General features: G+C 36.4%; 1 protein-coding gene across 11 annotated transcripts in view; it reads left to right on the top strand.

The window, feature by feature from the left end:
- The window catches only part of rims2a (regulating synaptic membrane exocytosis 2a), a 191,120-nt gene that overhangs the window by 131,627 nt on the left and 45,144 nt on the right, over nucleotides 1-14,349 (top strand). For all 11 annotated transcript variants that reach the window (XM_079624549.1, XM_079624553.1, XM_079624555.1 and 8 more), the window contains one exon: nucleotides 11,726-11,829. In XM_079624549.1, the coding sequence (XP_079480675.1) occupies nucleotides 11,726-11,829 (104 nt within the window). The remainder of the gene's footprint in view (nucleotides 1-11,725; nucleotides 11,830-14,349) is intronic.

Below are 14,349 nucleotides of genomic sequence, written 5' to 3'. Positions count from 1 at the left end.
TTATTTTATTTCCTTTCCTTTCTTTTCTGAGGGGACATTTCAGGGGCTGAGGGGCTGGGCAATATATCAAATAATCATAATATATATGCATTTGATTTTAGAGTCAATATGATATCTAAATTGACCATATTTTCTTTTTTTAAATGTCATCCTGGTCTTACTCCTCATGTAAAAATAACTGTGTATATTTAGATTTACCAAGTTTGATCTATTTCCGTAGTTCATTATTGTGGCATTTTTATGTTATGTTTTAATAATAATAATATATGTCTATATATAGAGATTTATTATTGAAAAATATTATAATTTTTCAAAATATTTTTAAGTTTTTTTTTTTTTTTTTTACACACTTGTATTGCACTTATATATTTAGCTATATTGCCCAGTCCTTTAAAATGTATTTTCTTTTCTTAAAACTACTGTCATTGAAGTATTAATGCGTCACGGATCTTGCATGAGTTCTTCACGGATGAGTCGTTTTCTCTCTCTGTCTGTTTCTAGGTCAATCGCTCCCTCTTCACGTCTCTCATATATCTCTCTTGAGTGGGTTGTCAGTTTTTTAATGTGTTTTGCTGTGAATAATGAGGGACATCTAGAGATGTCTTAAATTAAATTCGGATTGTGTTGCATTAAAATCGAATTCTGTCCGGATAAATGTTTTGCACTGAGCCGGATAAATGTTCAGTCTTTTCTGTTTAACTAAAAGTCACTTTTAGTTAAAAACACATGGTTTTGTTCTATACTCCTTCTATAGAGGGGATTTATTGAGATGTTATATAATTACATATTTTTATATAAGTGTAAATCAATCGGTTCCACAGACTGAATTGTGTAGTGGGATGCAGTTGCAGAGTTTGACCAGCAGATGGAGCACAATCATGTGTAGAAAGGAGCTGTTCACTCCTTTCAGTGCTGAAGTGTCTTAGAATTATTCCCAGAATTGTTCCGTCTACATCCGACTATTATTTTAAGCCACGTTTTTGCAAACATAAAATATAGACGCATGCAGACTGTATTTTTTGGAACAAACACTGATGTGTGAAGTATACAGTGGCCTCAAAAAGTATTTGAAAATCTAATCTAGTCTGAAGGTTTTGCATTAGATACAAAATATCAAACCAAGTGGCATTTATTTCAAATAAAAAAATTTGATTGGAAGTTTGATGGAAAGAAGAATAACAAAATGTATTTGGACTGTGAAGCCGCAATTAATATCGTCTTAATGTCACATTCAGATTTTTTAAGCATGACTTAAGTTTTCAAATAGGTTTTGAGGCCACTGTAGAAATCCCTTACTTTTTCTCTGATACGCTACACGTCTTCTCGAGCCGAATGTTAACGCTGCCTATGTCTCTGTGTCAATGACCTGCATGATAAGAGGTGACATGGGAGGACCAGCAGGGCTCGCTGGTCAGTGCTGGTCACTCATCTAACGGCCATCAGGAGGAGACACACATCGCTGCTCAGACAGGTTTGACCTCTGACCTCCCTGATCTTGACCCCGTGTGCTCTTTCCTCTCAATGATTCTGAGCTCTACATCTCTGTGCTGCTGAATACAGTCAGGTGGAGTGAACGTGGAAGTTGGAAGTCAATCGGCCAGTCAATAAACTTGCGGTTCACGGTCTGTTCACTAACCGTTTAATGCTTAATGCACACAACACTGAAATCGCCAGTTTTAATCTGATTTGCTGGCTTTATGACCTACACACATTTCCTGCAGGGTTTGCTGCACATATACTGTGTCATAGGCTGACACTTCTGTGCAATTTGTTTGAATTATTAGGTTTTTCCACCAGTCAATTGTTGTAGTATCAATAATGGTACATTTAAACAAGAAAACAAACTGCATTTGGTTGCTTTACATGTCAGTCAGATGATCATCTAAAGCCCAATTAGATAGAAAATAATCTATAATTCTAGTTTAGATAATTAAATAGTAACGTTCTTTTCTTAAAAAGTTCAGTAAAGCAGTTTATCTTTAGTTTGTCTTTATCAGTCATCTACTTGTGACTTTTTGAGTTGCTCAAATAAAACTATAATGTATGCATAAACATGCATTTTAGCTATTTTTACTAAAAGAATACAACATACGCAATACCTTTCAAATGTTTGAGATTGGTTTTGAAAGTGTTTATGCTCATTGGGTCTGCATTTAAAGGCGCAGTAAGCAATTTATGAGAAACACTTGTAGCCAATCAGCAGTAGGGGGCGTAAACCAGTAGTGAGAGGTGACTTCTTTAACCGCCGGGTATGCTGGGTGGTGCGTCATGTCAAAAAAAAGCGCCCGATACATTTTATGGATTAATTATAAACAAGACACTCGCTCGATCTGTACAGAGAGTTAGCTTCTCAGTTGCTTACTCTCATGACACATAGCAACACAGCTAAAAGTATTCCTTATATGTTGTTCTCAGGGAAAGCTGTCCGCGAATCGCTTGCCCAAGTGGAAAAATGTGCCGTTGCTGCCAGAAAATGTGCTGTTGCTGCGATCAACTAAAAAACGCATTGTATTTGATACAAAACTAGATAGACTAAATCAAATGTAACAAAGTCAAAAATTGCAACTTTTTTTATTTTCTCTATAGGGAAATGTATTTTTTTTTAACAAAAACTAATAAACTGTTAAAGACAGACCTACTGTAAGTATCCGTATGAATAAAATGATTAAAGCAGGGCTATGCAGTTTCGGGAATTTCTTCGCTGTATTCTCGCTTTTTGCTCGCAGGTTTCTCTATAGAGCTCCCCCTACAGCTTCGGAATAGATATTTGACAACACTGTCGAAAAACTTGTTGGCGACTCTCAGATACCAGAGGCTAGTAGATCAACGACATCAAAGCAGACGGGACATTCTTTACAACGTCTTCTTCATTCGGGTTCGAACAGCGTGAGGGAGCGCAATAATGACAGAATTTTAGCCGATTTTTTTGCCGTAAAGCAATTCATTACATCGCGAGACCTGATATCACGGCGGCCCGCCGGCCCAAAGTTGCAAGGGTGGTTTTTCCGCTCACAGGAGATAGAGGGGTGCGAGACGACCACCATTCAACCCGAAAAAAGTAATATAACCATTCCATTGACTCTGAAGCTGTTCAGTTAAGGTAAAAAATCTGCGTAGTTCACCTTTCATTTCTTTCGAATCTTACTAATCAAAAACTTACCATGCAACAGTTTCCGACCAGTAAGATTTGAAAGAAATCGAATTACACTTATGATTCAGAATGACTCTGTTTCAAGCACTAGAATCACCAGAATGGTGGCGCCTGCTACAACCAAAAGTTTCGAAGCGTGTTTCGAATGTGCGTATCGCTAGTAGACATGCTCTCTTTACGTGGGTTTTCATTGCACATTCACATTATACAATCAGACAAAAAAACAAATACTCGTGATTTCAACAGCATGGGAGATGTTCACCTCCACTTTATGCACAAAGCTGACGGAAATTATAGAGCTGCGAATATGATGAATACAGCTTCAGACGAGTGTATCACTGTATTGAATGTTTTACTGAGATGAGATGACAATGAGATGAGCGAGAGACATTGCACTGAGGATCTGAATCCTGAATAGCTTTCTGATGAGATGTGTGTGTGTGTGTGTGTGTGGGGTTAACAGGGTCCGTATCAGGTCCGGCTAATGAATGTCCCATCAGTGTAGCCGTCTGTGTGGAATGCGATGGTCTTGTGGGTGATTAATGCGTGAGAAATGTGCTTGGGTACACAGGATCATGCACGCAGGGCTGTTGCGTGATTAATGCTTCAGCGAATCAAAGAGAACAATGAAGAACTGAGAAAAAAACGAGCCGTATCAGCAGATTGTGTTCTCTGTGAAGAAGACACAGATAAAGAATTTAAATATGGCGAGGAGGAGGGTGTCCAATTAGTGCCAAACAGTGTCCTAAGATGCCAGCGTAATTATATAAGACTCTAAAACGGGCATGGAACAAATGATCTAAAGGAGGATGCTGGGAGATCTGTGATGAGGGAGAATTAGGGCTGAACTGAAGGACACCTGACAGCTAGTGTGTTTTTAGCTTTAGTATTTTTAGTGACATTCTTTCAAGGGGGATGCATTGGTAAACGTCTTTGGAGAATTTGATGTTTCCACATTCAGAGAACGAACTGTACTTGCATGACTGAAATAGCGTTTCAAAGATGGCCGACGAGTGACATGACTGGTCTTAAAGGGACTTTGGTTCAAACTGGCAGCAGTTTCAGTCAGAGTTCATTGTCCGTTGAAATGAGTGGCTTGTGTTCGGCTGTTGCTGATGTGATGTGGGCGTATCAGAGTTTCATTTGATCAAACTCGTGGCCATTTAGAGATTTATGCATCATTTACGATGTGATGCATAATGCATTGCTGTGAATGATATGCAATATAAATGCCTGCAGAATGTACATTTTTAGTGGCAAGAAAATTGTTTTGGTCAAATTAGAGAGACAGCTTATTTATATCTCTTTTTTTATCAGAGTGTCAAAAGATATGTCCTGTTTAAGTCAAGAATGGTAGAGGAACTCAATAAAATTTCTGCCGAGTGGCTTTTGGCTTTGTATTTTTGTATACTTCAAATCAAAAGTTTGGGTTTGGTAAGATTTTTAAATGATTTTGAGAGAAGTCTCTTATGCTCACCATTGCTGCATTATTTGATATATTAAAAAAAAACATTAATATTGTGAAATATTCTTACAGTTTAAAATAACTGTTTTCTATTTGAATATATTTTCAAATATAATTTATTCCTGTGATGCATTACTCCAGTCTTTAGTGTGATTCTTCAGAAATCATTCTAATATGCTGATTTGCTGCTCTAGAAACATTTCTTGTTATTATCAATGTTGAAAACAGTTTTTTTTTTGTGGAATCCGTAATGCATTTTTATCAGGATTCGTTAATGAATAGAAAGTTAGAACGGACAGCATTTGAAATAGAAATCTTTTGTCGAATTGAATGCGTCCTTGCTGAATAAAATGATTAATTTCTTACTAACCCCAAACTTACTGGCACACAGCATTTACAGTAAATGTACATTAACACTACATTTACTGACAATTTTGTTTTTATCATTTTTATGAAAGCACTAAAACACATGTTACAGTGATTTTACATTTAAAAGAATCGCTTTAGAAAAATGACCTACTATCAGACTTAAATTCCCCCGCAGTGTATTGATACATTGTACAAACACATTGTTATTTTGCTTATATACTGTAGCATATCTGTCGGTGTTGTGTTTCTAAAACACATCTGATGGGTGTCAGGATGCAGCAGGTTATTTCTCTTCAGGGTTTGCGGAGACTGTCCTCGTCCTCTCTCTTCTATTCTCCCTCTTTCTGCAGGTCTTTTTTCATCCCTCATTCCCTCTGCATGTTCTATTAACATTCTTCTAGTGTTTCAGGGTTTGTTTTTAAGCAGGACTCGCTGCTCTTGGTGTTTTTCCTCTGAACTGTGATTTATTTTTCTGTTCTCTCTGTATAATGAAACTTGAAACATGTGTTTGAGGTTTTATCTGCTTGTCGTGTTGTTGTTCCCTATTTTTTTTAATGTTGTTGTTATGTTGTTGTTGTGTTTGTGTTGTTGTTGTTGTTGTTGTTGTGTTCCCTCCAATGTGTTTTTGCCCCTGGTTTCTTGTCCCGTCTTTCTGCACACCTCCTCTCACACCCCTCTCCTCTGTGTCTGTCTGTTCATTTTCGTGATGTGACCCCCTCCCCCCTAACCCCCCCTCCCAGAAGACACGGACTCCCCCAGTCAGACAAACTCAGGTCTGTCCTTTCTTCTGATATGCTTTTCTCGTCTTCCTCCATGCCGTGTCCCAGCTCCTCTCTGTTTGTCGCACTCCCATTCATTCACCCTGCTGGAAGAACCACAGCATACCGAAGGATAAAGATTGATTGATTGACAATCTTAAGGCCCGTTCACACCAAGAACGATTAAAAACTCTTTAAAAGTCTCCTTAAAACTCCAGTGAACCAAAGATAGTCTCAAAAACACAGTTTGAAATCGCTGGTGTTTCTGACGGCACAAACTACCTTGTAACCAATCACGACAACGTGTGATCATCAACGAGTGAATCTCTTGAGTTGGTGTGAGTGAGTGGAGGCGGGGCTAATGTGCATATTCATAGACCTGCATATACTAAATGATTCAAGGGTGTAGAGTTACATCGTGTCCTAACTACACACGCGCTGCGACACGCGATAAAAAAGGTATCTTTTCCATGTTAATCAGAGTTTTTGTCCTAACCAGCCGCGACCGCAACACGCTACGATTCTGTTTTAGAAACTGATTTTTTTGCGACGTTGCGCTGGGACAACAAACACAAAGTGTGGCAATGATAATCTCAGGTACTGTTTATGTGCTTTATTTAATGTTAAAAGCGTGTCATGTGACTTTGAATCTCATTTAGTGCTCCCAGCTTTGTAGCTGTAAAAGCAACAATGGATAATTCACCTCAGATCTTGAAATTAAACAAATGGAAACAAGAACGTTCGAGTTTTACGTTTTAGTAACTCATTAGCCTATGTATTTGACTAATGTTTAAATGGTGTAATATTTGTGAATTTGATTATGTAGCCTACTTATCCATTTTCTTGCGCTTGCCGTCAAGAGTACTTACTCTCTGGTGCTGTGCACTTGCCGCGAGAGCCCGCCCACACGCTGTTCTGATTGGCTGTGGGTTTTGATTGATTTGAACCCATCTCGCAGTCGCGTCTAGTGTGCACAGACAAATTATTTGTCGCTGGATCTTATCGCGTCTGGTTAGGACACGGTATTAGTCAAGTTATTTTAAGGCAAGAAGAATTCTTTTTCAAGGAAAAACGTATACATATGTAATTTTCGTGATCGAAGATAAGGTAAAGGGATACAATTATTTACTATTATTGACCAAGTTTATTGTTAGCGTGCTCTGTAGTTCTGTCGCCTGGATTCTGATTGGCTGTCAATGTTTTTATCATTCATCAGCTGAAAAAAAACAAAAACATAACGTTTCTTTGCGCCGTTAACATTATATCTGTGATGTAGACTCTACTATTCTTTTTATATTTCGAACGATTTAGAACTATATATTTATCGTTATCGTTATAGTTATCATCCTTGGTGTGAACTAGGCTACCTAATGACTAGTTTGGATGAGCTTGAAACCATCAGAAGCTGTTTTTATATGGAAATTCCAGCAGGTATGCTTTGCAATGTATTTAATAAAAATCGAGGTTGATCTCACAAAGAACATGTATATATTTTTTTAATAAACCCATTAAACATGAACGCATTATGCAATCGTTTAATACGTGTATCATTGTGTTAAACCTTTTTGACCTAAACGGTTCTTTAAAATTGAGTCAAGAATCCTAAATTGATATGATGTATGTATAAATATATGTATATATATATATGAGCATTTGTGAGATTCAACCATTATCAATTTGGACTGCAATACACATTTGAATCTACAGTAGTATAATGAGTGTAAAAACTGTAGAGGAGTAAATGCTGGGATTCTGCTTGAAAAGCGAACATCATCTCTTTCTGCTGTTTGGTTTTCTTTACTAGCTTTTATTATATATTAAAATCTATTACGCCTCTTCTCTGCCCTTTTTATGAGCATTTTATTCACCTGGTTCCAGAGTTACTTTCTGCTGTGAAGCTCATGCTTCCTTACCAGCTCCAGTCATAATCATGTTTGATTGTGATCATGTGTGTTCTTCCTTTGAAAACATTTCAAAATGGCGGCATTTTTTGAGAGACAAAACACTTTTTCCTGCAGCCTTGGTTCTGGAATCATTTTCCCATTCATGTTCTCCATAGGGATTTAAAATAAAAAAATCAGTTCAAAATTAAAATCCGAAAAGAGGTACAAGGTGTATTTAATGTCTTTTATGAGGCACTGAATAACTGTTAATCACACATTGTTGAATCTGACATGGTACAATTTAAAACAAGTGTATTTGTAATGGATTTGAATTTGACAAATGCATTTTTTTTTATTAATTGCTTTCAGCATCATTACTCCAGTCTTCAGTGTCACATGATCCTTCAGAACTTTCTAATATGCTGCTCAAGAAATCAAGATTTTTATTATTATCATCAATGTTAAAAACAGTTCTGCTTAATATTTCATGGACCTGTGGATTTTTGATGAATAGAAAGTTTAATAAAACAGGATCAATTTTAGATCAATTTAATGCATCCTTGCTGAATAAAAATATACATTTCTTTAAAAAACTTTGAACAGTAGTGTATATAGACAAATGTGTTTGAGAGTCTAGGGTGTCTAAGGGTGTGTTCACACTTGGCATGTTTGGTTCAATTAACACGAACTCTGGTGCGCTTGCTCTGTTCATTCGATAAAGTGTGAACCCTGGTGCACACCAAACAAGCGGGCCGAGACGCTGAAAACATGGGTCTCGGGCCGCTTCCAAACGTATTCTGGTGCGGCCCGACTGAAATATGAACGCAACACGAAACAAATACATGTAAACTAACCGAAAACAGAGCATGATTTCACAAGATGTGACATAAAAAGGACAGACTGCTCAAGCATACCTGTTTTTTTTCTCATCAGTCACGATGTTGCCCATCACAGTTCAGTACAGCATCAGAACAGCGTCTCCTCGCAGCAGATGTTCTTTTGTGTGTGACGGAGGAATTGCTGACGCTGTTCTTACTCCTTTACACATTTTATAAGCTCTTCACGAGTTGCCAGCTCCTACATATTCCATCATATTTATGCACATACAGTGGGCGTTTCGTTGTTTTTTTTTTTTGTATATTTGGTTTCGGTATTAAAAATGACAGTGTGAACGCTAAGCAAACCAGGACTAAATGTCTCATTTTCTTTTTTAATCAGGACCAAAAGAACCAAGAGAACCGAACTACAAGTCTGAACACACCCACACTTTTGTCTTTTGCAAAGCTTTATGGGACCTTTTTGCAGAGATTTTAATTTCCACAGTAACACTTTTTTGGGTAACACTTTACAATAAGAATCATTCGTTAACATTAGTTAATGTATTTACTAACCTGAACTAACAATGAACAATACATTTGTTACAGTATTTATTAATCTTTGTTTATGTAAGTTAATAAAAATACAGTTGTTCATTGATTGTTCATGTTAGTTCACAGTGCATTAACTAATGTTAACAAATACAACCTTTAATTTTAATAGCGTATTAGTAAATGTTAATAATAACTAAGATTAAAAAACGCTGTAGAAGTCTTGTTCATTCTTAGTTTATGTTAACTAAGGTAGTTAACTAATGAACCTTATTGTAAAGTGTCACCTATATATATTTTTTTATTAATTTGAAATCGCACTGCATTATTGTTTAGAAGATCTGTTTAAGCTTTAGTTTGATGGTCCACTTTAGACATTCCAGTAAATATAAGTACCTTTGCACCTACATGTCAACTAACTCTCATTAGAGTATTATAGAATGTCTGCTTAATATCTGCTAACACTTTTGTTTTAATGCTCCACAAACAGACACTGACTATAAGTTACTTTGCAACTATGTCAATTCTTATTCTACTAGGGTTTCCTGTAGCTCAGTGGTAAGAGCATTGCATTAACAACGCAAGGTTGTGGGTTTGATCCCAGGGGATTGCACATACCTATGTATAAATGTATAGGATAATGCAATGTAAGTCGCTTTGGATAAAAGCGTCTGCCAAATGCGAAAATGTACTAACCCAAACCCTAACCTAACAGTCTACCGAACCTCTAATGAGAGTTAGTTGACATGTAATTGCAAAGCTACTTGTAGTTAGTAGAATGTCTAAAGTGGACCATCAAAATAAAGTGTAACCAAAAATATTTCTCTGTGGAGAAAAGGAATGGGATTTTGTACCTCCCGAACCCGACAGTTCTTGGTTATGGCTCGAGCTAATATAGCTGGCTTCATGACGGCATAAGTACATAGATATATATCACATCATGGCTATTTTCATAAGGTGTTAATGTCAGTTTAGGTTTTATTTGCACCCACTTTCGTCCTCTTTTACGAGTGCTTGTTTCTTCCCCATCTCCATTTGAAAAACAGTAAAGCAGTAGAGAAAACGAGGTTTGTTGTATGGTTTAGGCGTTGCAGATATTATCTAGATACAAAGATTGAAAACTTTTGACTGCGGATTGACTTAGAGGAAGTTTTCCCATGATGCAAAGCATAACTCTCCGTTATGAATGTGGCTTTAAGCTTAAAAATGCACCTCATATGTGAGCTTCACTATAGTGCTGCTATTAAATCCAATTAATCCAATGATTCTGAGAGCACTAATCATTGGGTAATTTGCTGAACATGTTAATTACTTAACAGCACAATTGCTATTGGCAAGAGAAAATTGCTATTGACATTTACGGCACCTGCACTGACAAAGACACGTGTAGTACGCTTTACACGACTCAATAGCACAAACACATTCAGTCATTTTCTTGTGCGAACAGGCTAGTTAAAGTTGTAGCTTGTCATCTTGCAACTGAAAGGGTCACAGAAGTTTATATGAATTCAAACAAGCCTCAAATTGTGCATTTCAGGTGGTTTTTGCCTTCCATACAACAAAAATTGCCATTGAAGGATGACCCCCCCCCCCTCCCAGCAACTGCATAGCAACATGTTGAAAACCACCTAAAACACCATAGCAACCACTTAAAAGACCCTAGTGACCACACAACACACTAAATACACAGAACATCCTAACAAACACATGCAGTACCAAGCCAAGGCAAACCACCACAACCTGCGTTACTTAGAAACACTACATTCTACAGCATTTCATTTGATTGGACTTTGCACATACACTGTATTTATATTGTATGGTTAGATTTGATTTGCTAATAACAAATGACACTTTTCCATTCAGACGCTTTGAAGTGTGCCTCTGGTTTGAGTGACTTTTGTGAGGAATTTACGCTAAGCTACTCTCAATAAAATGCGTATAAATAAGTATGCCTTAAATAGACCAGAGCTAACCTCTTGATATTTTAAATATACTACATCCTTCTGTAATCTGATTTTTTTTTTCAATTTATATATATTTTTTTTCTGCTATGGTCTGCATCATTTACAGTATGCCAATGCGTGTGTGTGAAGACATTAACCCAGCAGCTTATTATTAATGGTGACAGGCATTTTGATAAATTGATCATTTTTTATGGACAATCTGGTATTAAACAGATGTCTTTTATGCTCAGAGAGTTAAACGTGATCACTCAACGGTAGTGTTGTTGATGGGAAATATTTCTTTATTAAAGGGATTGTTCACCCAAAAATGAAAATTCTGTCATCATTTACTCACCCTTATGTTGTTCCAAATCTGTATGAGTTTCTTTCTTCTGTTGAACACTAAAGAAGAATGTTGGCAACCAGAGAGTTGATGGTAGCCATTGACTTGCATAGTAGGAAAAAAAAAATTAGCTGGCTGCCGTCAACTGTCTGCTTACCAACATTCTTCAAAATATCTTCTTTTTTGTTCAACAGAAGAAAGAAACTCATACAGGTTTGGAACAACATAAGGGTGAGTAAATAATGACATAATCTTTACATTTTGGGGTGAACTATCTCTTTAAACCATTCTACATTGCATTATATATCACATTATATACTACATTATGAATCAAATGCTTCATTAGTGAACGGGTCAACAGATCTGTTCCCATCTAGCCTCACCAACATCACAAGACACTTTTTCAACAAACCTGCAAACTCATTGACGTCTGCTGTGATCCGTAGGTGCCATGGATGTCGAGGAACGAACGCGGCAGATGAAACTGAAGATGAACAAGTATAAACAGGGAACAGGCTCGGACTCCAGACTGGAACAGGACTATAACAAGGTGACCATGAAAAACGTTTATATACAGCTATGCTATAGTTAGTATAGTTAAATGCTGCTGTCGATCACTCAACTCTGTTAGATACATTGGGGTGTTTTCTAGTTGTATTATTTGTATTTAGACAAGTTGCAGTCATGCTAATTGAGACCAAATACTCCTGGTCGCATATTATTTAATAATAATAATACATTTACATTTTACATTTAGTCATTTAGCAGATGCTTTTATCCAAAGCGACTTACAACTGAGGACTAAATAATGATAATAATAATAATAATTTTAACAATAATTAGGGGCCCCTAATTGTATCCGTTAGTTTATTTTATTATAATTCTATATTTAAATATTGAAAATTAAAATAATATAGACGGGCTGATAATTTTCACAATATTTGCATGCTTTGGTGTTATTTTACACTAAATAAAAATGCAGTTTAGTTTAGTTTAGTTTAGTTTAGTTTAGTTTAGTTTAGTTTAGTTTAGTTTAGTTTAGTTTAGTGTAGTTTAGTGTAGTTTCGTTTAGTTGAATGACCAGGCTCTTCTTTCACCCCCGTAAAATAGCATCAGTTTAGTTTCTTCTCAAAGCTAGTTTTTGCTATAATAGCTTTTAGTGTATCTACTAATATGACTGTAGTTGAACTAGGTCCAGATAGTAAAAAGAACTAGCACTTTTCAGCCAATCAGATTGCTAATCTGGATTTAAGTGTTCATAGATTAAACATGATGTTTGTTTGATTGACCCATTTCCAGCAGTTGTGAAATTTATAGACCTAGTCTTTTAAGTTCAGGATCTCTGCACATGATATACTTTAGTATTTCTGTATGCGGGTCAGCATGCTGACATTCAGCGCCATATACGGCGGTATCACCTTCCCTTTGTATCCTTTTAAGCCTGTGGTATGAAAAGCATTGTGCAGCACTATGAGTTCTGCAGGATTCTATTAAAAGCAGATAAAGAAGAGGTTCATTAATTTTTGTCTGATAGGCTTATGAGAAGGCGGCATTTAGGACATAATGTTTATAAGCATCATAGCAAGCCATGAGCACCTTATAAATACATATTTTACATAATACCGACCCTACAATACCTCTCCTCGTCTATCCAGGACAGAATACCCAGGAATACACTGGTATAAATACAGTGGCATTTTTCTTAAGGATGTTCCTTTTTAAAGGGATAGTTCACTTTAAAATGAAAATTCTGTCATCATATACTCACCCTCAAGTTGTTTCAAACCTGTATTAATTTATTTCTTCTGCTGAACACAAAGGAAGATATTTTGAAGGATGTCAGTAACCAAACAGTTAATTGGTCCCATTGACTTCCATAGTAGGAAAAAAAATATTATGGAAGTCAATGGGAACAGTCAACTGTTTGGTTACTGACATCCTTCAAAATATCTTTCTTTGTGTTCAGCAGAATAAAGAAATTCATAAAGGTTTGAAACCACTTGAGGGTGAGTAAATGATGACAGAATTTTAATTTTAAAGTGAACTAATCCTTTTAAGTAAAAACAATAATGCATTCTACATTTATGTATTTAGCAGATACTTTTATCCAAAGCAACTTGCATTTCATTAAAGGTACACAATGTAACTTTTGGCCCTCTAGCAGTTAAAAAACTGCATGCATTTTGTGGAAGAACATTGTTTTGGTTGTGCTCAAATTCCTTTGACGACGCATTTTTTTGTCAACATTTAATCAGTTCATGCACTCCTTGGTAATCAAACCCATGGCCATGGCATTGTTAGCGCAATGTCCTACTGTTAGAGCTGCTGCTCATGAATGTATTTTTTTATATATTATTATTAGGGCCGGGACTCGATTAAAAAAATTAATCTAATTAATTAGAGGCTTTGTAATTAATTAATCGAAATTAATCGCATTTTAATTGCATATAAATATTTGACCTGAGAACAGTGAGAAGTAATTTTTTTCACATGGATTTTTAGTATACCATTGAATAATGACTGAATACATAAGCTTAAGCAACAAAATATTGTTTATTTTTGTTCAACCAAGTCCAGCAGACCATGCTATTTTTGCCATTAAGTGTAGCAATAGCCGTTCCGAATTCCTTGTTGCATAGCTTGCTGCACACAGCCATGCTCTTATCGACGCTTCCATCCGTTCGTTTTTTATAACAAAATGTCCCATCCACGGGGCCAACCAAAGCGGTCTCGTCAGCTTCTTTGTTCATGTTCACTGTGGTTTGTTGTTGTCTGAAGTTATCAAGTTATGAACGCTATTGGTGCTCCAGTATAATCGGTCCGCCTAAACTCATCCAGTGAGAAACGTTCCGCGGTGCAAAAATAAGTGCGATTAAAATGCGTTAAAAAAATTGAGCGCGTTATTTTTTGTGTAATTAATTAGTCTTAATTAACCCGTTAAAGTCCCGGCTCTAATTATTATATGAGGTCTTTCTGGGGTGAAGTGTGACATTTCAGCACTACTAGCACACCAAAAGGAAATGCAAAAATAATGTTAGATTCGAAATACCCAATAAATTCCTCCCACCAT

This window comes from Phoxinus phoxinus (genome assembly GCF_949152265.1).
Source record: "Phoxinus phoxinus genome assembly, chromosome: 10".
NCBI lineage: Eukaryota > Metazoa > Chordata > Actinopteri > Cypriniformes > Leuciscidae > Phoxinus > Phoxinus phoxinus.
This window is presented reverse-complemented; position numbering and strand designations above follow the sequence as displayed.